This window comes from Dromaius novaehollandiae, chromosome 11, assembly GCF_036370855.1.
Source record: "Dromaius novaehollandiae isolate bDroNov1 chromosome 11, bDroNov1.hap1, whole genome shotgun sequence".
NCBI classification, from domain to species: Eukaryota; Metazoa; Chordata; class Aves; order Casuariiformes; family Dromaiidae; genus Dromaius; species Dromaius novaehollandiae.
This window is the reverse complement of record NC_088108.1, coordinates 2,273,560-2,299,139: the sequence shown is the minus strand read 5'-3', so window position 1 is coordinate 2,299,139 and position 25,580 is coordinate 2,273,560. Positions and strand designations below refer to the sequence as shown.

The 25,580-nt window shown below is 48.4% G+C and overlaps 1 protein-coding gene across 1 annotated transcript in view; it reads left to right on the top strand.

The window, feature by feature from the left end:
• MID2 (midline 2) overlaps positions 1 to 25,580 on the top strand; it is a 173,099-nt gene that overhangs the window by 85,648 nt on the left and 61,871 nt on the right. Inside the window, exon 3 of the mRNA XM_064517997.1 lies at positions 24,576 to 24,671. Within this exon, the coding sequence (XP_064374067.1) occupies positions 24,576 to 24,671 (96 nt within the window). The remainder of the gene's footprint in view (positions 1 to 24,575; positions 24,672 to 25,580) is intronic.

The following is a 25,580-nucleotide window of genomic DNA, read 5'->3' as shown; positions in this document are numbered from 1 at the left end:
TATTACAAATTTGAAGAGTGGTATAGCTGAGATGTGGAGACCCCAGCTTTACAGCGATGTCTTTTATCTCAAAGCACTGTCTACCAGCTGTCCAGAGGTTCTCCTTTTCTCCCACCACACAGCTAGCTCAAGAGACAGTGGCTAGGTTTGATGACCAAGCTGTGTAAAAGCAGAGAACATCTTCTGAAATTTGGCTGTTTCCCTAATGGGATAGGCAAGGCAAATGGGTGCTCGCCTGAGGCCAAGGGAGGGTTCATGCTTGCCCTCCAGTGTGTGTTTCTTCGAGGGGTTTAGTATCACTTACTAGAGATCCTCTTGCATTACTAAAGGTAGTGTTTTCCAAATCTAAACATATAGTGAGGTTACTAAATATATATTTCAGCACTGAAAATGGCTTAAATGTCAGGGTAGATTTTTTATAGCCCATTGCAGCAGGATTTATTAAAATCACTCCCTTTGCATGAAGGTACCTAAATACAGATCTGAGAGAGAGCAGACATGGATCAGTGCTTGCAGGGTTGTCCCAAGCACCTTGCTTTCAGCTGCGTGACATCCTTGGACTGTGCTTGCCCCTAGGAGAACTGAAAAGCCCCACAATGCTCTGTTAAGCCATGCTGGCACTTCCGGCGTTTCCTCCCTGCAGCTTCTCCTGGCTGTGTCGAGGTCCATGTCGCACCAGCATCTCTGAGTCCTACAGGCATCTCCTCCCTTCCTTGCCCTCCCCTCTGTCCCAGGGCTGAGCGGTGGCTGGGCTGCAGGGCAGCAGGTCTGGGGGACCTGGCCCGCCAGCCGCCATCCTGAATGCACGCGGTGTCTGAACCTGTGGCTGCGGCGCAGGCTGGTTTCTGCAGAGTCTGCTGGGTGGATGGGGCAGTAAAACATTGCAGGGTCCCCCCTCCTCACATGCAAAGTGCTCGTTGGGCTGGCATCCGAGCTACCTGCCCCTGCAGCTCCTGGAGGAGGTTTTCAGTGAAGATAGTGTAAGGGCAGCCAAGAGGCGTGTGGTTTTTTGCCTTCCTGACTTTCTCATGCCTGCAGTTCGTGTCTCAGCCTGCTTTCTTCCCGAGGTTGCAAGCTCCCGTTAGTTCTCCTGTGGCAGAGATGTTGCAGTCCTGCGTTCGCCGCCCGGGACCGCGCACGCACAGCTTGTGTTTTGGAGCTGCGTGTGAAAATGCGGAAGAATCTCCATCCTTGCAGTAGCTGAGAGGGGGGAAAAATTTTTAAATGTGCTCAGGATTTACAGCAATGGGGAATTCAAGCCCAGCTGCTCTAGCGTTTGATCCTCGTGTTTGATCCTCAGAGCTGGGAGCTGAGTTTTTTGGGGCATGATGGGAGAGGAAAGGCACTTAATAGCAGGCTCAGTATTTTGTTATCATTCATTTGCAGCAGTCTCGTTGCCTTCTTTCCAGCACAAGATCCTGAAGGAGGGAGCAGGCACGATGGTGGAAGGGTACTTGAAAGGGGGGCAGGATCAGCTTGGAGCCAGAGGAGTAAATATTTAAACAGCTTTGACAAGTGTCTCTCCTGACGGGCACTGGGATGGGATCTAACCTGTAGCGAGTGGGTGGCAGGAGGGTTTGCCCTTGAGCAGGTTGTTCCGGCACTGCTGACTCCTGAGCACCTTGCTTAGAGATGCCGGGCCCTAGACCAAGTTAGTGGGTACCTCCTGTCCCGAAGATGGGTGTTACAGCCCCAGGGTGGCAGGCTCCTGCCCCATCCTGCCTGTTTAAGTAGCCCTTCTCTAGCTAGAGGCCGTGTTGCATGGTACATCCCAGTGCAGTGTCTGGGGTGAGGTTTTCCTCTGGACATAGGTTTTCAGAGACTCCATGGAGTTTTAGATTCATCCTCCAAAGTCCCATTTGGAGGGAGCTGCGTGCTTGGGGAATGAAGGGAGGCTTCAGGCCTGATGGGCTCTCCTTGTCTCACAGCCCCTTTCCAAGGCTGGGTTGGGGCTGGGGAAACTTGGACGAGATACAATGGGAGATCCCATCCAAGGCATCACTAACGTCTTTGATTACTGTGGAAATAGTGTGCTGAGGCAGGAGGGGCAGGTGGTGGCTGGGTGTGCTGTGCCAGAGCAGTCCTTTGCTGTTGTATGAGAAGAGAAAATCAGTGACCTTCACTGTGATCTTCTCCTCTCCCTTGTATGGGCAAGAGGTTTCCTTCCTCTCCGGTTTCTCCATGAGCTCTTCCCCTCCATGTGAACGTGCCTCTCTCCCCATCCTTGGCCATGGAGACAAATGGCTCTTGGCCCTCCCCCACACTGTCCTGCTTCTAAATCCCTCGTCCTGCTATTTGCATCCAGCTTTCTCTCCCTTCCAGCCCACACTGCCTCCATCCAGTCTGATGTTCAGTACGTCTGTGCCTGTCTTGCTCATCTCCTGGCCAAGCTGCTTTCTCCTCAGCAAACTCTGCCCGGGAGTATTTCCGTCCCTCTGAATGATGTACTCTGGGATTGCCAAGAATGAGTGAGCTCATTTCATGTGTGATTTGCTTGCCCTTTCCCCCCAGCCTTCTGCTTTTCAGAGCAGGACCCATTTGGAAAGTAACTGGCTCCTGGTGCGTGCTGGCATCAGTAAGCTGTAGGTGAAAGATTAGAGCCCGCGCCCTAGCTGTGAACACAACAGTGGGTCAGAAGTGGATCAGAAGTAGAGTGGTGATAGAAAGGGTGTAAGCAACTAGTGCAAGGAAGCTGATGAGCCAAATAGATACACAATGTGGGAAAAGTCTCCTTGGAGCTGGGGAACAAGTGGGAATGGTGGAAAATAAGCCAAGGTGCATCTTACAGCCCAGGGTATTTCCATGGGTAGTCTCTTGTTTGGCTGTTTCTTCCAAATAGCAATGCTTCTGCTAAGTCACTGTGTTGCTGCCAAATTCTTGGGGTGTTATGAAGGCACTGATGGCGGCACTAAACCTAGCTGCACAGACTCGCTATGAACAGTCATTTCTCAGTCTCAAGTAACAGGCAGTCTGGAGGAAGAGCCATTTGAAGACATAATTTATGCATTTTATTGCTGATTAATATTTCAGATTAAAATCATGTTCTGCAATATTTTGGCTTAGTAAAACTAAACTCTGTAGTGTGGTCATAATACAAGTCAAGCTCCCCTTGGATTGATTTCTCCCCCTTCGGTTGTCATTGGGCTCTGATGGTCTATCTTTCTGATCTTTGCAGAATTCAGTACATTTTCTGCAATAATTTGAAATGCAGAAGCTTCAGCTTCACTTTCAAGCTAATTTTGTATTTGTAATTCAAAACATATCTCCCTGTTGTTTAGGCTTGAATTCTACTTCTAATTCATTTTGTGCGTTTTATATACAATTTTTGAAAAGCTGAATCTAAATATTGATAGGCAGACCAAGCGGAGAGGAGAAGTGGGTATTACAGGTACCCGTCCTGACATTTTTTGTTACTTTTTTGCCTGATTTTTTCACTAAGTGTGGGAGTTGAGATAGAAATTGAATGAAGCAGTTAACAAATCTTTGGTAAAAGCATTAGCTATCCAGTGAAAATCACAAAGCATCTTTTTATTGTTGAGTGGGGACCAGATGTTCCTCTGTATGAATCTCCCATGACTTTATCCCTAGCACTTTTGTAAACTTTGTTAAGTGAATACTCATTGAATTTCAGCTTGTCGTTTCTGCAACAGAGGGTTGATTGTTTAGTAAGTGCAAAAGTGAATTTGCCTAAATTATTTGCCAAATTACCAATTTCCTTTTTGTATCCCAAAATTTGAGTGTTTAAGCTCTTTTAGATTATGTCATGCAGTTGGAAAGGCTGTCAAGAACTTTCAAAATTCAAGACATATGCTGAATCTTGTGTTGCAAATGGTCCACTGAATGATTTCGTAGCTTCTTAGGGTGTATCAAACAGCCTTTTCAGCTGTCAGACCTTGTTTAAAATGTGGACAAGAGCCTATACAGTCCACTATGATTTTATATACTTACTCATTACAACTTTTACTGAGGAAGGAATCGCAGACACCAGGCTATTAGTTTTTCAATCATCAAAATAAACTTGGTATACTAATAACATTTCTTCCTATATAACTGTATTCTCCAATTGCAAGACAGTAAATACAAGCCAGCTTTTGACTAAAGAAGCTTCCTTGGTTGTGAATCATATTGAGATCTTGGGAAGGTGAGGGTGAAGTGTGTCTTTAATCAGAGCAGCTCAGGAAGTTATCAGCAAAACACCCTTTTGGTAGAAGCCAAGTGGTCTGTTGAAATCGAAACACTTCTGATGAAGTTGTTACCAGGAGATTTGGGCCCAGGGTAGAATACCTTGGGAGTGGAGAGAGCAAGTTAGAAGCCCACAAGGTAAAGCTTGGCCCCAGACACCACTGCTTCTCACTCAAGTGATGATTTATTCATTTAGCTCTAGCAGGAGTTGGGGGCTCAGCTGTATTTGGGCTTTTTCCCCCCCAAGACAGTGGTGCGGGTGCTCTGTTAATTTTGGAAGCCACAATGAGCTGGGTAATGACACGACGTGTGCTGAAACTAATGCACAAAGTGCTCGGCCTGGCTTGAACGCTGTAGGAACAGACTCCTGAGGGGTGCTAAGCCAGGGTCTTTTGCGTTGTCTGTAGTGGGTTTCCACCTGTCTTCCCTTCCTTTTTTGGCAGTGAAGCTTCTAAAGGCAACTTTTATGTCATTCTTTGCCTTTGCCTACCGTGTATTCATATACATTCTTCATTCCACCAGTCTTTTCTTCCATGAGGATATACATATTTATAGGAATGAAGCTGTTTTCTATCTTTTATACTTCAAAAGGAGATTGGTTCACTCTTGGCTTCAAAGCCAATGGTTACATGGTATTGCTAGCTGCAATCCCACTCCTATTTCATGTCTGCAGTAGTCCTTCCTCAGCTGTAAAATGGAGTAGGCTTGCTAACTTGGCAAGGTCTGTTTTCTCATGGCCTGATCTATTGTCAAGCTGTGTTGTTGGTTTTGTCCTCTAGTTATTCTTTTACATTCAGCAGGGCTCCTGGCTAAGCTTACCCCCAAATACGCTATGTTCTGATTTCTAATCCTTTTTCCATGTCTGAAGTCATTAATCTGCATTATAGTCTGTGATTTGTTGAAAGTCCCTTGACATATCTGCCTTCTAAGGGTTGTATGTGTTACTTCTACCTAACCTTGAACTGGACATGGGATGTGTTTCTCCCTCGTCTGGCTTACATGATGTGGCTGGCGTAGCCGTCTGAGTACAGGAACATGTAAGCTTCCCCCCCTAGTTAGGTCTTGAAGACCCTAGGAGACCCAGCACATCTTGCGAAGTAGGATGCATGTTAGCAGCCAGCCCTAAACTCTTCACAGCATTTCTTATGCTCCTGAAGCCAGATTCTTAAAACCACTTCTATAATTCCCGGTGCTGCTCTCTGCATCTGAAATAACTCTGTAAAGGTCTAGTGCTCAGACTCTGCAGGCTAGACATGCAGAAATGTCATGGATGGACAGGTATTAAACATCTGTATCGTCCCAAGATTTTATCCTCTGGCAGTTTTTTCCTTGCATCTCTGCTGCCAGAAGGATTGCGTGTGCAAAGTCAACTGGGATGGCTTTAACTCCAGTTGTGCAAGTTGCCTCCACTGGCTGCTTGTCACAGTGCCTTCTCCTCCCTTCCTCTCAGATCTGCCATGAATGCTGCCCGTGATGGCACTCTGTAATCAGCTAGCACGGTTCATTTTGACTCAGACCACCAGTGTTGGAAACTGTCACACAAGCAGCTCTTCAGACAGATTAAGAGGGCTAATAAACTCCTGAATGTCAGCTGAGGTTGGCAGGTGGAGAGACCATACCTTCAACCAGCCCGGCCGGATCCAGGGGAGTACGTCCATCCAGCAATTGCAGATTTGTTGACCTGTTCTTTCATGTTACCCACTTTGCACCTTTTAGGACGTGATATACTAAATACTTGGCCACCTCAGATGTCCTTCAAATCCTCGGTATCTTGGAAAGGAATCTGCATTGCTGCTGGCACACAAATCCTCTATCTGCGATCTAGGGACCTGCAGCAGTATCTCAAAGAGGTGAAATTAGCTTGTTCTCTTGCAACCTCCAGGGAGTTATCAAGAAAAATGATCAAGTTGTTGCTTTTCCAGTTAAATGAAGCTGGTTTTCTAGCAAGCTGTCAGATTTGTCATCTTGTCACCTGAGTGAGCAAAACGGGGGGAGGGGACAGATGGTTCCTGGATTGCCACGGCTGCATGCTTCAGCGCTTAGAGGTCAGGGAGAGCTAGAGAGAAGGCGGCGCATGGTAAATCATTTGTTTTTGAAGCGTGCCACCTTTTTGCTAGTGAAGTATTTGGCAGTGATATTTTTCTAACTGCAACTTTCCAAGAAGCAGGAAGAACTTTGAAACTGCCTCGAATTTTCTTAATTTTGAATTGTTTTGGATGGTTTTCATCTTCCCAGCCTGGAGTCATGTCGGCAGAGATGTTTGCATCCGAGCCAATTGACTGGATGTCCTTCCTCATCAGTGGAGAGAGAAATGCTGCTGGAGCACAGTTCGTTTAACCCCTTTTTGATGTCTCCCAGCAAGAGGTTTATCTTTTATTAAAGTCATCTGCTTCTTGCCATTAGAAGTTTGGGAAGCCCAAATACTTTGTTCAGCCATAGAGGTTATATTCTAACTGCCTGCATCTTGTCAGGTGATTCGTACCCTCTCCTCCTGTTAAAGTGGGTCAGAGTTTAAACAAAATTTTTGTTTCAGGCTGCAGAAAACATTTGATTTAACCAAGCATTCTCTTATACTGTCTTTTCAAGAACACAGTCTTCGTACACCATCACACACAGGGCTTTCAGCATCAGTGCCAAGGCTCCTTGCACTTTCTGTCACGTTGACCCAAAAGGATGATAAACTTAGCTAACTCTGATAAAAATGAAGAGCAGCAGGAAGCTTCAAAAGGGTTTTGAAGTCTCTTGTACTCATGCAGAAGGTATATAAATGGAACTTGGCCAGCACTCAAGGCTGCTCTTCTAACGATGTACGTAGGAGACAAGGTGTCCAGCGGGAACCAGCCCTGCAGCTGCATCCATGCCGTGTCCTTGCACTTGCCCTGGCATTCAGCTCGAAGGATGCTCAGATCTGGAGTCAGTTTTGCAGCATGGGAACTGCTAAGGACAGCTAGGATTAGAGTTGAAGGAGCAGGTGGATTACTGGCAGCACCTTATTTGTTTTTTCTTCACTCTCCTCATCTTCATTGTATTCTTAACTGTGGTAGAATAAAACAGAATGGTCATTAATTGCTTATTTTTCTGACAGGTGTGATTTCTCTGTGAAGCAGGGATGCATGCAGTGCTCAGGTCCCATGGGGACAGCAGAGCCATTTCCAGAGTTTCTCCTGAAATAAACCATGGAGATTTCTGGAGCTGGTGTGGGAGGATCACATCTAGGGAGGGCTGTGAGAGGGCTGCTGAGGCTGCAGCCCTGCTGTGGGATCAGTCTCCTTCAGCACACCATAATTCATCCCCACCAGGGAGCAGTGTGTGGGGACAGAGGTTGGGAAGATGGGAAGCCTCATCCCCCAGAAGCCCTACCCGCCCTTGGGACCTTCAGCTGCTGCTGGTACTGACCACAGGGTATCCGAAAATGGCCTCTATAGACCTCCTATAGGGTTTTTGAAGTAAACCTGTAGAAATTACTCAATAGAGGAAACTCCTGGAAAAAGGCAGTGCTTGGAATGGTAGAAATCTTTTCCTTCCTTTCTGCCTTTCTAAAGGAATAAGTAAAAATAATGAAAAATGCACAAACAAGCTCAGGACTTGCCACAGCTAGGGAATTTCTACATCAAATGAAACAAATTTAAGAAGATGTCTGAAAATCACATTCTTTTAGGTTGAAAAGCACACAGCCTGAACTGGGGAATAAAGTCTCAGAGTATTTAAATAGGACAGCTCAAACAACCAGATAATGGTTAGATGGCTTCAGGAATAAGAACTGGCTTGTCACAGGCAGGATAAATTTAATAAATTATTTAAACAATTTTCAACAGTGCTGTGATGCTACAGAAAACCGTGATAATATCCAATAATAGAAGAATTACTTTGAAAAGATTAAAGGATGTAAGTACTGAAGGACCTAAATAAGCCGTATGCACTTCTGTGGTGTTGTTGTGTAGGCATTCGTTAAGTGAGCCCTGTAGTGACTCCTTAGATCCTTTTTATAGCTGGATGGTTTTAGGATGGAAGGAGAGGAAGCAGCTATCTGGTCAATACTGGGACAGGGATAAGAGCTGCAGTCCAAACTCAAATGTTTCCTGTCCTCTCAGACCTTGCTGGGGACAAGGATAAAGCCCTCCCAGTCAGGCAGTGTCCACCAGGCTCATCTCTCTGGTCGTGTTTTCGCTCTTTGGGGAGGGAAGCTGTAGAGATGTGTGGCAGTCACTGCTGTGAGCGTGCTGCTCCTCAACCCCAATCAAAGAGGCTGCTGTGGGTGCTGAGACCAGTCTAGCTGCACTGGGGCCAAAGACCTCAGCATTTATCTTGCTGCATGGGTGGATTTTTGTGACATCAAGCTCTACATCAGCACTGCCAAGATGCTCCTAGGAGCATAACCTGAGTCATGCAAAGCAAGGCTGCAGAGTGCTACCTGGGCTGTGACAGCAGTGTGGCTGTTCTCTGAGTGACATTTGATGGAGTGCTTTGGTGATGTCCCAGGTTCCATGCCCAACCTGTTTTTTGGGTGCTTCTCTCAGTTGACTTGGAAATCAAAGCTTTTGGATCTCCAGTAAATCTGTTTTTCTCTGATTTCTTATTTTTTCCCTAGCATACTAATATTTTTGAGGTCAGTCACACCTCTGAGCTTGGGTGGCTAGGAACAAGACCTTTCCTCCTGCCATCCATTGTGGCAACATCCCTATCAGAACTAGTTACCAGGTTGCCTTTACATCAGGCAAGGGGACCAAGTGCTTCTGAGGTGGTTCCTCTGCTGTTTTAGCTAGAAACCTCAGATATGAATCACTTCTTTTGAGCATCTGTTTCTTTCCGTTGACAGATGCACAGATGCAAACAACTAAATTTGGACAGATAAATGCAGCTGTACATCCTCTCCTACCCGTGCCATCACGGCACCATGCAGCAGAGGGTTATGCAAACAAGTTGCCACTAAAATGTGTAACAGTCTGTCTGATCACCTCTCTTGTGCTTACTGTTGAGCAGAAGTGTAGGCACGGGTAGGTACCACACAGCAGCTTAGAATAGTATCATTCCACAGCTCATTTGTGTAGCCTGCTCCTTAGTTAACACAGATGTGGCCCTTGGAGCACCAGCTTCCTCGTTCATTGGTTTGGGAGATGCACAAGGCCTGTTTTCATTCTGACTAAGAGGCAGCGATTATCCCACCCATAGGGTCAGCCGTGGGCAACCAGATAACAGGGAGAGATGCCACATTGCTACTATGTAGGAGGAATAGCAGGGATACAGCAGCAGGCACATAGGTTTCTGTAGGTGACTTGCCAGCCATCCCTGCTCCTCCTTAGCCTGGAACCAGGTGTCATAACAAGATCTGCCCCAAGATGCCACAGTTGGAGGTCATTAATGAAGGATCCAGAAGAGAAACCACTCAAAAGGCTGACGTGCAGCCTCCCTGGAGAACTACACTGACTTGTCATTGGCGTGAAAGGAAACAGCCTGTGTTTGGAGTTTATTAGGTGGAAGTATGGAAACTGAGCTCTTCTTTGGGCAGTTCCTGGTTTTCACCTCCAGCTCACAGGACAAAATGAAAGAGAGCACGGGAGATGCACGCTTTCCACCGCAGTGGAGGAATGTGCTATGCCTCTAGAAAATGTGCCTCAGTAGCTTCCCTCCGCCCCGTCTTGTGCACAGTAGGCAGCACTTAGCGCTGAGGCTTTCATATCATTTGATCCTTAGTGTCTTGCAGTGATTTTTGAGAAGTAACAAGGATGGATATCAGCTGGCTTGATTTGGCCTTTGTCTTATTTTACCTGGGAAAATGGCTCAATGTTTCTTGCCAGAGAACAGTTCATTCCTTAGGCTACATGTTTGTGTGGATGAGCTCCAGCAGCAAGAGCTTATCTATCACCACTGTCTGAACACAACCATTCCTCATCTCTCTGTAGTAATGAGGACAACTCATTGTAGTTGTCAGGGCAGCCAAGGACTTGCAGGTGTTAGGGTTCTTACAGTATATCTTTGCCTGAAGCAGTATTTCGGAAGCAAGGTCCCTGTGTCTGTAAGTACCAGAGGGACAGAAAGAGCAAATGGGAAATATAAGTCCTAGAGATGCACACTAAACAGCCAGACAGTGGGGCTTGCCAAGAAGATGCTCTAGACCAGGTCTGCAACTAATCAGCAGTTTTGGAGAAATGACAGCATTAAACTATTCCGTGTGATTTCCCCACCACCACCACCTTGGAGCCATGCAGACAACTGTGATTTATAAGTGAATTAGTGAGCTCTCCCACACCCCATTCCTCAGGTTGCCTTTGTGTAGGAACAAAAACATTTTGTCACATTCTTCGGAACATGGGACAGAGGAGTGAGTTTCTGGGAGGAGGTGAGAATGACTCCTGGCTCTTGGGAGCCTTTCTCAGTGGCAAGCAGTTAGTTTTACCTGTGACCATTTTTGGACTTATTTCTTCAGTTAAGAATATAGATGTACCTTAAGACAGTCCAGCAGAAAACAAAAGCTCGTGTGTGTGTGTGTGTGTGTGTGTATGTGTGTGTGTGTGTGTGTGTGTCTAGAAGAAGTTGAAATCTCTGCCATAATTGCAGATCTGCTTCGGTTCTGTCTCTGTGATACGCCTTGGTGCGCAATGGGAATGGAGTGATGTTCAGATGCATTTCCAGACGTGACAGTAATGAGACAACACAGAGGTCTGGCTGTTAGCCACATCCACAGGACTGGGCTGTAGAAGTGTGGTGAGCTTCCTAAAAACGTGTAGGTGTGATTACGTAGCTTGAAACTGCAGACATTTGAGAGAGGTGCCATCCCTCTTGGCAGATGCAGCTTATGATAGTAACCTTGGCGGGGTGCAGGGAGGAAGGAAGGGAGGGGGCAGGAAACAGGACAGGAAACAGTAATGCTAGCCCATAGGCATTTCTGGTGGTTTGTGGAAGGCTGGCTGACCAATGGGCCAGAGGTCGTTCCCAGCTGCTAATTCACATTAAAAGGAGGCTTAAATAGACATTTTCCTATTGTGATTTTTTTCTGTGCAGGCTTTTGCTTTGGTTGTGACAGGAACACTGTCATTGGCAGAGGGGAGAGAGCTGGCAATGCCACTGCAGTTTGGAGGAAGGGTGTCCAGGGGTTGCTTTCTTCAATGGTGCCTGGGAGCCTCTTGGTCAGGCGTGTCCTGGATTGTTCTCATCCTTAAGATCTCTTTTCCGGGAGCATCCAGTCCCCAGAGATGTGAAAGGCAGTTGTGGTCCTGCCAGTGGAGGCCTCTCAGGGTCTCGTGTGAATCAATGCCTCTGAATTTGGTAGGGGAGGTAGTTTGGGGACAGGATGTTGAAAGAAGTATGATAGATGCCTCATAGATGCAAGGGGCCTCCAGGAGTGCTGGGGAGCAGCCTAGAGAATGGAGAGAGTGAGGAAAGATAAAAGGACCAAAATGAGGGAAGCTCACTCGGAGAACTCTGGGTATGTTTGGATGTCTGGCCACAATCCCAAACATTTCTCCTCTGCACCTCATTATGGTGTCTCAGGCCCAGATCCCGAGCGGAAGCAGTTCTTGGAAGACAGAGGAACCAGGACTGTGTTTTTTGCTTTACCCAGCTTAAGAATCCATAACCCCTGGGATCACCTTGCTTGCTTGGAGAACAAGGGTGATATAACCCAGCCAAACTGCAGGGTTTGATTTAAAAACAGGCAAGGAAAATGTTCCTTTGATTCTTTAGTCTTTCACCTTGTGCACACATCCTCTGGCAGGAGCAATGTGGGACCAGAGCACTAAAATGTGTAGGGAAGGCAAATGCTGGCTGTTGTTAACATTCCTTCAAAAAACCAAAGGTACCCATCACTTTTATAGCTGTTCCAGACAATTTTTGGCAAAAGGAAATAGAAAGGCCGATCGTCAGATCTGTAGAATTAGCACTGTGCAGTATTGCTTTTCTGGGCTTTAGTATAGGAGAATCTGGGAATGGTATCAAAGAAAAAGCAAAAATCGATATATGCCAAACAGCCTTGTCTCTCTCCCACCCTTTTGCACCTTTGGCTACATCTCATCATTGGGTTCCCTTTGTTCCACCTTGGCTGAATTTGGCTTTTTTCGCGGTATTAATTTTAGAGACTGATTATGCAGGTCAAGTCTGCCTAAAAGCTCTCCTCCTAGCAAGGCCTCACCTGACCAGAGCACTGCGGGAAGGTGGTGGCTGGTTAGGGGGCAAGGCTCAGCAGAGAAGCTGTAGGTGTTCTGCAGGCACAAGTGAAAGCTGGCACCTGCTCTCCAACCCTGCACTTGGGCTGCCTGAGGAAAAGCTACGGCGCTGGCTCTGCGGCGAAAAGCTTGATTGTTGGACCTTCTCAAGCAGAACTGAAGCTTGCCAGAAGAATGAAATGTGCTTTCAGAATAGGGCTTTGTTTCCAGAAACCATCATGGAAAAAATGCTGGGTATTCTTATAAACCTTGAAAGAGACAAGATTTCATAACAGATTTACAGGACAGAGGCTGCAGTACATGGCTTTCCCTGGCTCTTACCCTGCAGGGTGTAAATCTGTCTTGCCACTGTGAATGCTTCAGAAGTGCAAATGAATCTCCTCATGCAAAGTTGACAGCATTACAAACTTGGGTGAGTAAAAATACGACATGTCCTTAATTTTAAGGGCCTATTCATTTTGATTGCAAGATTTTCCAACTGCCTCAGTGGTCATGAACCACATCTGTGTAAATCGAACATGATTACTATAATTCGCCTTGCGAGCAATGTCTCTACAGTTTCCATTCCCTCCCTCTTGCTACCTCTCCCTTCCCGCTTCCAACCTGCCAAAAAAACAGAGCTCATGTGAAGCGGCGAGAGGAATGGAATTTCCTGGAAGGATAAACAAACCTCTTCTCATTACTAAGTCTTTGCTGCTGCAAATGAGTCTTACCCACCCTCGTATTAAGGAGCCCCTAACAACTGCTGTGTCCTAAGTAGCTGCTAGCTCATAACAGGGCAGAAGGACGTGGGGAATGAACACCTTGGCAAAGCAGGGGGAGAAGGCCTGGCCACTTGTCTTGGTTTCCTGTAGTCTGTACCTCATCCTTTGCATATTCAAGGAGAGAAGCGGCTACTGACTTCATACCTTCATTATTAACTCATTTGCTCTTCGGCACCAGATGATTCACCCTCATGAAGCAATTTGCTATTCATGCTTCACAGTCACTCTGTAATTCAGGCAACTGTACACAGGATAATGAACCCTTCATTTAATGTCCAATCGATGGCTCCTATCAAGGAGCCATCCTGCGAGGCAGGTGCTGGGACTGTATGAAGCAGGGTGTCTCTTGGCCTGCAGGCAGTGCAGCGAGGGCAAGGCAGGTGTGTTGGACCAGCAGAGATGAATGAGTAAATTGCTGGAGGAAGTTGTTCAAAGCTGTTCAGAAATTTTCCTTCTATCCTGTAATGCAGGTGGAGCATATACAAAGATGCGTCCTGTCCAGAGTGGGTTTACTGTGCTTTCTTGTTGTCTGACATGTCCTGGAAGCTCCTTCTGTTGGTTTATAGGGACAACGGGTTGTGACTTACAGTCCAGGGTTAATCAAACACTCTGTGGGGAGTGAGCTGATACCACGGTGTGGTATTAGCAGGCATGTATGGACGTGTGCAAGAGGGACAAGTGAGGGGAAAAATTAGGAGGCTGTTGTACATGGGGGCCTGGCTGGGATGGACTGCAGACATCCATATCTGCAAGGGCATAGAAGATGGAGCAGGTGGCTAGGGCACCTTGGACTATGGCAGAGTCTACCCTTGACTCCTTTTCCCAATGCCTGTTTCCCCGCTGCAAAGCAGGGGATGAGGCTACTACAGCAGCAGCCCTTTGGGATCACTGGAGTCAGGTTTCTGCAGCCTTGCACCCACTGCAAAGAGTTACCAGCTCTTATAAAGGACAAACCAGTGTGTAGTCTTTTGGAGATTGTTTATCTCCTGCAAGCTCAGGGCTCCTTGCTGCCGTGCACACCCCTCCACACGGGGTTGCTTTTCCTTCCAGTGCTAGTAGGGGTTTTCTGAATTTCAGCAGCACTCCTACCTGATCCTCATGCTGACTGCTTGAGCAGTCCTTCCTTGTAAGTGTTGTAAGGAGGCCAAGAAGACCATGGGTTCTCAGTTAGGAGAACCAGTTAGGAGGAAGGCTTGTATGGACATCTATTAAATCAGTCAGGCAGTACCACCTGGACAGCTGATAGACAACATTGCATTTTTGGTGGCATGTGCTGCACTTCAAGCTACCATGGAGCCAATCCTGTGGCTGAGTTTCTTGCTGTACACAACTGGATGCTAATCAGAGCAGTTGCCATAAGCCATGGCAGTTTTTTTCCATTATCCTTCCTATGAGGTATAGGTAGCGTGACGTGTTGCAAATGTTACACTGTTGGGGTAAGTCTGCATGCAGAAAACTCTCCTCCCTGCCCAGGAGCACAGGATTGCTCTGCTCAGCTCCTTCCTCCATGCGAAAGACCCTTCTCGTCCCTCTCCCTGATGGTGCAGTTGCAGGGTGGGTTTTGCACATCTCTGAATTGGCCATCCTTTCGATGCTAGCGATGTTAAACTCCATCAGGCATGTGACCGTGTGCCTGTGTGCACGTGCCAGGCAAAGTGCGCTTCCCTTTCTGCTGACAGGGTAAGTGCATTCTGGCTCTAATGAAGAATTCTGCCTTGATGTGTAGCCAGGCCCTTGAGGAGCTGCTGAGAAAATTACCTGAAGCTCATATGTCCAGAGAAGAAAGAACCACAGCAGTTATGGGGAGGAGAAAAAAGCCTATTGTCCCCTTAGGTGATGGGTTCGAGAAAGCCTGAGTGCTTCCCTTTGGAGGAAGTGCATTTCTCATTAAAAGGGAGGCTGGCAAGAGGACAGCAGAAGCTCTGGAAGTCCTGCTTGAGGAAACGAGGGCCTCAGACACGGGCATGAGCTCCCCGCCAATGCAGACCCATCATAGGCACCCCTCATGGCCCCAGGCGCTTCCCACTGGCGCGACTTGCGCAGTAGTTCTCATGGCATGTGGAGAGTCACCTCAGACCCAGACTGGTTGTATTGTACTGACAGCGTGGGCTCTTTCAGAGACATCAGGACATTTAATTTCCCACAGGAAGGTGTCTCCAGCAAACGTGTGGACGGCAGTTGCCCATCCCTCAGAGGCAGACTCGCACCCTTTGTGGCCGAACGAGCCTTTGCTGAGCAAGCAGGACAGGGAACTGAGCAGTGGGCCGTTACCAGCCACTGGCCAAAGCAGCACTTGTTAGATACCAATAAAGATGAAAAGCCTGTGGATGATACATCTGCCTGCCTCTGAGAGCCGTGTGCTTCCTTCCTCTCCTCCACACAGCGGAGGAGAGCTGCACGGACTTTGGTGCAAGTGGGAGTGCACCGCTGCAGTTTCGGTCATCAGTGGTCATCAGCCAGGATGCTCGGAAATCCAGCAAGGAAACGAGCCCAGAGCAAACTGACCTTGCGTCTGTGCAAACCTCTTGGGCACCAAGATCAAGATGTCATTTCCCCCCCGTGACTTTGCAGCAGTGGAGGGGTCGGGAAGAGCAGAGGCACCATGGAGTTGCTAAAGGACAAAATGGGAGCGGAAAGGGAAAGCAGCCGTAAGCAAGCTGGGAGCAAGCCCCTTCCGCAGAGCTGCTGCAGGAAGGAGGAGTAAATAATGCATTGCCATTTTGGTAGTTAAGTAAACTTCCACACAGGCCCATCTGCTCTCATTAGGCCGGCTCGGGGACTGTGCGGTTAATTAAACGCTGGAGCTGCTGGGAGCTTGACGTGCTTGTAATGGTGTCCCACTGGGTGGTGGATGTGGATCTCTGTGCAAAGCATGGCCAATTGGGGCAGAGAGGAACTGCATTACAAACCTGGAGTGTTTTGTCATCTTAGTGAAGCTAGGCATGAGAGGTGTTTGCTCTCCATAATCGGATGTAGCAGGATGAGTTAAAGCAACGCTGATTAACTCAGTCCAAAAGAAGATGCTAGAAAAGAGCTAATAAGACTCAAATCCAGTATGTGCTAATTAGGCAGTGGCACAACAAACAGAGCTGCATTTTTTGCATTCATTTATCCCTGTTTACTGGGGTTTTTCCTTCTTTCTTTTTCTCTCCTAAATTGAAATCTGCAAGCAGACGTTAGACACAGTATATGCTAATGCAGTCTGCTTTGAAATGATGCGTCTAGGAGCACTGATTTCTGAGTCTTCCTCCCCAGCTCTCTCCCCTCTCTCTTCGCCCTGCCACCACAGCCGTGTTCCTACCCAGCACCAGGAAAGCCATGGGTCTGGACTCCCAGGCTCTTTTAGCTCATTGTGAATTTGGACTAAGGCCACTGAAGTGATGTGTTTGCATCAGTGAGACCAGAATCCAGCCCCCAGTCTTGCTGGACTTAGATACCTCTGTGCCTAGGTGAGTTCACACTCCTTCCCCTTTCTCAGTGCTCCTGTTTGAGTAAGGAGAATATCCAGAGCACTTGGATTTTGTGATATGTCCTGAGCTGCCTTCATCTTCCTCCTCCTCTCCCCTCTGGCAGCTTGTGGAAACACCCTTGCCACATCCCCTTCTTTCTTCAGCTGTGTGCAGGGTGAAGAGGGTGGGGTGAGGAGCCCCAGTACTCCAGGATGGGGATTAGGAGACTTTGCTTGAGGACCAAACACCGTGAAAGCCAGGCGAGCGCGCTGGGTTGGCCCCGCAGTCACAGCTGGATGCCCCCCTCTCTGCAGGACTCCTGGTGCCGCTCAGGTTTTCTGGCAAACGAGATGCAGAGCAGACCTGTTGTGGGAACCTCTATGGCATGGCACACTGTCCAGGGTCACTTTGCACGTCCTTCACCCCTCCCCACCAGCAGCCCTTCTCATCACAGGGGGAGGTTTTCTCTGGAGTGGCTTCCAGGGCCGGCACGAGGGAAAATGTACAAGGAGCCAGTGATCTGTCAGGATTTGAACCTGATAAATAGATTCAGAGCAGCTCTTAATTGCTCTGGCCGGCAGAGGGAGAGGCACATTAGCGTGAAAGGCGGCAGCAGGGGTGTCCGGTGTCCCTGCCTGCATCCCGAAGGGTTGGCAGCACAGCCGAGTGCAGCTGGAAGCCATCTCTGCTCCCAGCTGTCCTGCCCACAGTGACTCCTGCTGCAGTCACTGCTTCGCTAGCAGCCCCGGCCCAGGGAGAATGCAGCTAATTGTTAGCGGTGGATGTAGGAGGGTTTTTGTTGCAGAATTTTTGCCCTTTAAGTGTGGGGGTGGCCTGCAAGCTCTCTTTGCAGTGCACCATCAGGCGTCCTCAGATGCATCCCAGTCTTTCACTCATAGACTTCACCTTGTCCCCTGTCCCCCTCCTTGGAGGTGGCCTACAGGCAGCACTGGGAATTTAACAGTGCTCGCTTGTGCTGGGCTTTGAGGCTCGGTCGCAGCCGAGGATCAGCCGAGGAGCAAAACCCCACGAGGACACGATGCCTTTTCTCCCAGCATCGCCCAAGCACAGCCGTCAGTTTTGTACACTTACGTGTCAAACCCCTGCCGGAGACACAATGATTTCATTAATGTCAGTGGCTGGGATGTGACCTGAGAAAAGAGTGGATGTATGAATGCTCTGCTTAACATTACAGTTTAGTGTGTGACCTCATGCTAAGTAGGCAGAGCAATAAAAGATGGAATGATAAACACGCAACCTTGTCATGGCCAGGCCTCCCTCTAAATGATGGGATAATTATCAGAGACTCTCTTTGCTTGGCTCAGGGCTCCTTTTCCAGACTGTCTTCAGCACAATTAGAAATACTGTCATAACTTCCCCATAACAAATTGCTTGATTTTCTAGGTCAGCTCTGCCGGTTAGGGTGATGTCGTTCAATGAAAGCTGGTATTTTATTTGAGCTTCTACTCGGTATGCTTTGCTCCAAAGCGACTTAAAATGCATTAGTGTCAACACGTGAGTTACATAGGAGATATTCAGGAGGCTAAACTGTGTCTTTCTGTAACTTGTCCTATTGTGTATTGCAATTCTTTTATTAAAGAAAGGCAAATGACTGGCTTACCATATTTTCTCACTGAATGTTTCTGCAAGTCAGTTATCTGAGGGGTGGGAGTTGATTTTAAACATCCTGTCAGAGAGATGTGTAGCTAGCAGCATTGATGGGCACGTCCGTCAGTACATAGCGCATAGGCCCAGTGCTGAGTCCTTCCACTGCAGTGCAAGCAGCGACGATGGGACCAGGAACATCTGCCAGCATTATAGTAGTTTCAGTGCTCTGGACCTGGCATTGCCATGAAGAAGAGCCTGACTGTAGTGTCAATGCCCCTCTCTGTCTTCCCCAAAGCCCTGGGCAGAGGCCATTTCAGGCTGGTGTCTTGACTTGGAGCAGGGGCACGAAGGTGGGTTTCCCAGGCCTCAGAGCAGCCAGCGGGCTCAGATAGTCTCAACCTCCTGCTCCCCAGGAGCTTCGACTTTGATTTTAAAAATTAGAAAAACTCCAGCGGGAGCGATTGCAGCAGCCGACGGATGCCGTGGGCAGGGCACTGCTGAGAGAGGCGACGGCTGGTTTCCTCTCGCTGCTCCAGATCGGGCAGGCAGGTCTTTCCTCCACACTCTCAGGGGGATCCTTCCCGTCCTGGGGACAGACGTGACAGCACTTCCTTTGCCGTTGCGGATGGGCCCTGCCCTCCTGCGTGGGCCGTGCTTTCCGTAAGGAGCAGCGTCCCTCACTCCATTAGTGCCGGTGATGTGCACAGCGCTGTACAGACCATACAGTCTTGGAGTCAGTCCACGCTGGGGAACACAGCCGGGACAGCACTGCGGTTCCCTGGCCATTTGGTGAAGCTGCTGAATTGTCATGTTCCTCCGGCACCAGCCTGAATGCAGAACATCTGTGACCTTCTCTCCCGCTGTGTTGTGCCTAGAGAAGGTGGCTTGAGATGCTCGTGGCTGGGAGGGGAGGAGGCAGGAGTCTGCTCTGTCGTGGGGGTACCAGCTCGCGGGTGTGCAGGGAAAGCGGTTTGCATCTGGTTTGACTTTGGGGGTCTGTGTGTGAGTGCGTGCGTGTGTGTTTATACGTACACATGTGTTTTATGTTTGTGGTGTGGTGGTGGGGGGCACAGGGGACATGCGCCCTTTATTTAAAACAATTACAAACGAACAAGAGCAACAAAAGAAGCCCTAAATGGATCACTGAATGTAAACACTCTCCAGTTTTGGCTGCCTTTGCACGAAGATAAATGGGGAAAGCCAGTCTTGCAATAAAGCAAATCCAAATGACTTCCTTCCATGCCTTCTTCCCAGGATCATTTGGGGGTGAACCTTCACTTTTCCCATTAGAGCATCAATGCGACTGGTTACAAATCAACTTCAGCCCAGACCAGCAGTAGTAAAAGCCCTCCCTACCAGCAATAGCCTTTTCATACAAGTGTCTAAGGCTTTTCCCAGGTGCAGGCACTCTAGATCCTCCTGTCCCATGCACATGCACTTACTCATGGTTTTCCTGCTGATGGACAGGACCTGGGGTTCAAAGTGCAGGAGCCTCTTGGGGACCCTGCAGGACCCTCCTGTTGTCCGTGTTGGCTCCACTGCAGCTGGTCAGTCGCGGTTGCAGCAGAGCCGTGCCGTGGACATGGGGTTGCTGGGTACAGCAATCATCTCTCAGGGCGAGATCTGGCTACAAGTCAGGCTTGCTCAATGCCACCGAGCAGCTGAGCTGCGACCAGCAGGTCCTTTCTCCTGCCAGCCTGCATTGGACTCAAATGGAGCTGGTTGCGCTTCCCCGCAGTGTTCAACTTCCAGAAACGTGCTGGGGATTCATCAAAGGCGAAAGCAGACACCCTGCTGAGCTGCTAGTACAGCGATACGAAGAGGCACCAAACTCCCAGGGCAGCTGTGTTTCCTGCCGTGGACCATCTTCCACACTGGTCTGTGGGGTGGAGCCCTGCCTGCTGTGCTGGGAGTGGGCTCTTCAGCGTGTTTCCCAGCCTGGGGGGTCTGGAGTGTAGGGGCCTTGGGATTACAGGCAGAGCCAGCTTTCACAAAGCACAGCGGAGCAGGAGGAAACCTAACATTTATCGTTCCTGAAGTTGTCTTGACCCTTGATATTACTTTCAAATAGAAGCAGACAAGCCTATGTTTAAATTAGCTTCTTGTTTGACATTTGGAGAAAAAGGAAAATCCAAAAGTTGTCATGCATCATGTACATAGCTAATGAACGTGAACGTCCATGCTGACACATCAGTGTTGTGTTATTCAGTTCCTTCACTCATGAGCCAAATGCATTTATTCTGTGTCTGGTCGCCTGCAGGTACATGGGGAGCAATGCAAGCAGTGAGTTTCTTTGTGAAGCTGTAGGAAAGGGCTTGACCTTCAAATGGCACTTTTGAGAGCTGTACAGATGCAGCTAACTCAGGTTGGGAAAGGTTCAGCTCCTTTCCAGCAGTGCAGAACTGACCTGTGTCCATGCACTCTGCTCTGCTCCAGCCCTGCGGTACCCATGTGCTCAGGTGTCATCTGGTGGGCGATCCAGCCCCTTCTTCACATTTAGTCTCAAATGAATTGTGCTCAAAGGCATGGTGTTGCTCCCTTGTTATCTTGCTTTTGCTCACTTCTCTTCCCAGTTCACCCAAGAGAAGTCATATAGTCTGTATTTCAGGCCAGAAGGCGAATGTTTGGGGAAATTATGAGCATTTTACAATGCAATTAAAAAAAAACTATAATTGCTTTAATTTATATAAACATAAAAATAACCACTGGAATAATTGAAGTGTTTAGTATTTTTTTCAGCAAATTGAGCAGAAGGAACTAGTTACATCTCCATTTTTACATGATGCACAAGGACTTGTATTAGTAGCCTCAGTAAGATGTGCCTTTCTAAGGAAGCCCTGAAAAGACAAGGATCAGCAAGAGAGGTGTTCAGGTGCTTTCTCTTTAAGACATCATTAATACCTGTAAAACATTGCTCACTGCTTTTGGCATTACTGGATTATCGATGTACACTTAATGAATGGATAAGCACTCGGTAGTAATCTTTATGCATAGTTATGTAAGGGGGAGGAGTGAAGATGTCCCATGGAAAACTTGTGATCCTGCAAATACGTTTTGGACTTCTGTGCTTCAGAGAGTGTATCTCAGAGCTCATGCCCGCGCCCTCCCCCTTCTGCCCTCTATCAACAGCCCTAGAACATTAAAGCGGATCCACTGCAATTTCAAAGCTGCGACTTCAGTGCAGCCAAGTTGGTGATGAGGAAGATAATTAGCAAGTTAAATGTTCAGTGCTTTAGTCAAATTATGTTTAATAATATTGAGCTATAAGGAAACGCGGTGGCAAGAACTGTTAACAGCTGGCTTTTTCATTATCGATGCAGCATTGTTGTGCAAAGCACTTTCAGTTTAATGAAAGCGCGGGGGGTTTTATGCCATTTTTCAAGCCTATTTCTGCATTATGCTTTACCAGCCATTGGCTAGTTATTTGCAGGACTGCAAATGAGCTTTGAGTACTTGGGGAGCCAGTGGTTTTCAGGAATTGATGCTTTGCCTGTGCTTTATGACTGTGACTTAAGTTCTGTTGGCTAACTAGCCCCCAAATTATCTGTGCATGCAGAAAAAGGCCTTGTTTATTGGTCTCTTGGCATCTTGATGAAAGCCTTGGGCTGCAGTTTCTAGCCAAGTACGAATAAAACACCACAGGGATGCTCTTTCAGCCCTGAAGTTTGAAATATTAATGGGATATCATTTCCACGACAAGCATTGCAACAGGTAGTGAGCACTTTGTTATAAAACATTTTCTCTTAGTGGAATCACATATTTTAATGGAAATGCCATGTCATTTGAATTATTGATATCAAAAAATGTAAGTCCACTGTGTGTCCGCAGATACTGAAATCTTTTCAAATGCTCTCTTTTTTAGCTGCTCCAAGCTCTGTAAGATTGCATTCTCCTCCATACATATTACAGCACACCAGCTCCAATGTGGCAGCAAACCAGCGTTTAGCATAATAGCGCCAGAAAGCTGATCGCAGGCTGCTCCGCTTAATGCAAAGGGTCCCAGCCACTGCACGCAAGCTGCAAGGTGCTGCAAACTGTGAACCAGTCTCTTCTCTCTCCGTTAGGTTTGATGCCTCTCTCCTTCCCTTTAGGTCACTGGGTTAAAGTAAGGACACGTAGACTTTCTTGAGCAACTCGAGGGGTGAACTGTGGGCCACACTGCTATTGCAGAAGGTGATTCTGCAGCCAGTAAAGGTGCTTAGGTTGCTCTGCATGCACTTGGTTGTCTTCCCCCCCCCCCCCCCCGCCCCGTGCTTTGTGCAGGGGGGGTCTGGGTGGACAAGCAAGGGCTTGCAGTGCTGTGATACAGAGAAGAGCTGCTGGCACCCAGATGGGGTGCAGTGCCTCTCGTGACACCCTCCTCCATTTACTCAGTCTGGGTTTTTCAGCACGGGGGGCTGCACTGTATTTCCTGGCCCTCTTGCCAATGTGGCACGTGCTGATGAGGCAGGGCAGAGCGCCAGGAGGCTCCAGGAGAGCTTGAGGTGAGTATGGCACTTCTGAAACCCTTCGCCCTCCTCTCTGGCTAAACGCGGGGCTAGTTTCTTGTTCTGCATCCCTAAGGAGAACCTGCCTTGATCCCAGCCCTGCTGGCTGGCCACGTTTTATGGAAGAGGCTTGTGCCTCTTTCCTGTGTGCATTTTGGCACTGAGAAGCAAACAGCAGCTTTCCAGTTCCCCGAGCTCCCTTAGTTACAAAGGGCTTCTGTGTGAAACTGTTTGCCAGGCTAGGTCAGGGATCAGTCCCATGAGCATCCTTGAGCATACACTGAACGTGTTTTCTCTGCTTGTGTTTCCGTGAGCTGGAGCTGGCGGTCTGCAGAAGCTAGCGGCTGCAGTGATAGGGAAATGCATCAGTGTAAGCGCCAAAACAAACTGCAGTCCCTGGGGATTCCCAAACTGCTTTGCTTAAAATCCTACTGTGTTAATACACTGCACTTAACAAGAGCAAAATGCAGTGCGACTGGGGAGTTGGGAACGGAAATGAAGGCAGCTTGTATTTATGTGGCAGAGACCACAACCTTCTCCCAGGAGCCTTTTATCTCAGTTGCAAACAGAGGATGAGGAGGGGAGAGAAGGGATGGAAAATAGAAGCTATTCATTCATATCAGACAGACTTCCTGCCTGGAAATTGAAGCAGAATAGCTTTTTATATTGGTATAAAAAGGTGGGATGTGTGGGGAGGGAATGGCCAAACACTGCTGAGTTTAGGCACAGGTTGGCAGTCTGTCAGGAGCACAGGACCGGGTTTTGTGCCCGCTGCTCGGAGGAGATTCTTGGTCCGCTCACTCCCTGCACAGGGAGAGCGGTGCTGGCCCCAAGTCCCTCAATGCTATGCTCTGTCCCTAGCAGTCACTTTTCTCTCCATGTTTTTGCATGTGTTCCTCCAGCAGAGATGACTTGCAAGGAGGGAGAAATTCCCTACCGATGGCTTAGGAGGGTCTTGTTTGGCTTCTTTACAATGTGCAAAATGACCTGATGACTAAAATATGTTTGTTTGCTTCTTTCTGTTAGAAACATGGGAACTCTCATGTTTATGTGTCCCACCTTGTCAGAGAGTTCAGCAGAAGCGAGTTGCTTTGAGATGTCCATGTGTGAGGTTGGAAGGCAGGGGATGTAGGGCTGCAGTTCTCACAGGTGCTTATATGGTCTGGCTGTCCCAGGCTTCCTGCACAAGACATCTGTGATGGTCAGGTAGGGCCGCCAGCCTCGAGTGTTTGAAAAGCACCCGTCAGTCCGGGAGAAATTCTGGGTTTGTAGACGGAATGGGGGGAAACGTGGGTTTGAGATTTAATACTGCATTTTAGACCTCAGGGCTTTGAGAGTGAGCATTTTCACAGAAGTGCTTGGTAGCTTGAGAAAATTAAACATTGCTGATGGTTTTCCTGGTGCCCGTAAAGTTTTCCAGGAAGATCAGGAGAGACTCAGCTTTCCTGCAGCAACAAAACCATTGCAGCTTCTCCAGGTGTCTCCAGAATGAAGCAGCAGAGGCCCAAGCAGATGAGGGGGCAGACACCTCTCTCTTCTCCCCCAGTTGGTGATCCCTATGGCAAGACCGTAGAGCCAGGCCCCAATGGCTCCCCCGTTCTGTTGCATTTCACTGCCCACGTTAGGTCAGCGTTGGGCAGAGCAATAGGACAAGGCGAGTTTTAGAGAGATGCACACTCTGGTGGCTTGTTCTTCTAGACAAAACTCTAGCTCTCCAGGCTGGCACCTGGATTAGAAGCTGCCGAGAAGCCCGAGGGCCTTTGCCCAAAGTTATTAAAGTTTTTGCTCCCTTAGGCGATGTGTTTGGTGACAAATGGTCTCATTTGTTAATGACCAACTGTTACAGTCTTCTGATTTTGCTGATCTTGTACTTTCTGTCTTTAATGCCTTTTCTCTCTCTCTCTTCTCCCATTTCTGTACTCGCAGCAAACCCTGGAGACGAATCTCACCAACCTGGTTAAACGTAACAGTGAACTGGAAAATCAGATGGCCAAGCTGATACAGATCTGCCAGCAAGTGGAGGTTGGTGAGAGCTATGCTTTCCGGGGAGAGGAGGGGTGGGTGTGACGGGGAGGGTGTTGGTGTACTGGGAAACTCCAGGACTGTCTAATCCCTTCTAGCTAATGCTCTCAGTCAGGAAGATGTTATGAGACAGGGTGTCAGAAGATGGCCAAGGGATTGTAATGGGAGTAACAGTAGATGTGCCACATCGCTGTGGAGAGATGTGTGGGAGAGCTGAAACGTCCTTTCTCTGGGGGCTGCCCTAGAAGCAGTGAGAGAAGGGGGGAATTGCTGACACCAACGGGTTGGATGGAAAATGGTACCCCAAACCCCTGCAATATGAGTGGCAGCCTGAGTCATGGCACCCAGAGCCCACCCTCTGATGTGGGCAGATGGCTGATGTGCAAAGGGAGGAAGAGTGGGATGCGAGCCCATGAGGTCTGCTGCAGCAATGGCGCGAGAGGCACTGGACTGTGTTGCGGGCTTGGGGTGGGCAGCATGCTGCAGACCAGTGGTGCTGCAGCAAGGTTCGCTGTGCTTTCCACCAGCAGGCCATCGGCAGTTTCTACTTACAGCTTGCCAGACTTGAGCCTATGGGGGAGGCTGCTCACCTGGTGCTGGGGGTTTGTCGAGGCTGAACTGGTTTAGAGAGTTTAGTCCCAAATGACTGAGGCCTCAGGGCTGGTCCCTGGAGATCTGTAGGAGCTGAAGGAGAAGGGAGGAAGTGGTGTGACTGGGAACCACTGGAAAGCGATATATTGACTGCTGGGATGGATCAGGAAAGGAGGAGTGAAAGGACAAGCAAGGCTTGGCCTTGCTCTGGGTTGTCCTATTCCCTCTAACAAACAGTTCTGCAAAGGTTGTGAAGGCTCCAGACCTGCTAACTGCTCCACACCCACCACCCAGCATAGGTTTAGGAGTGTGCTTTTC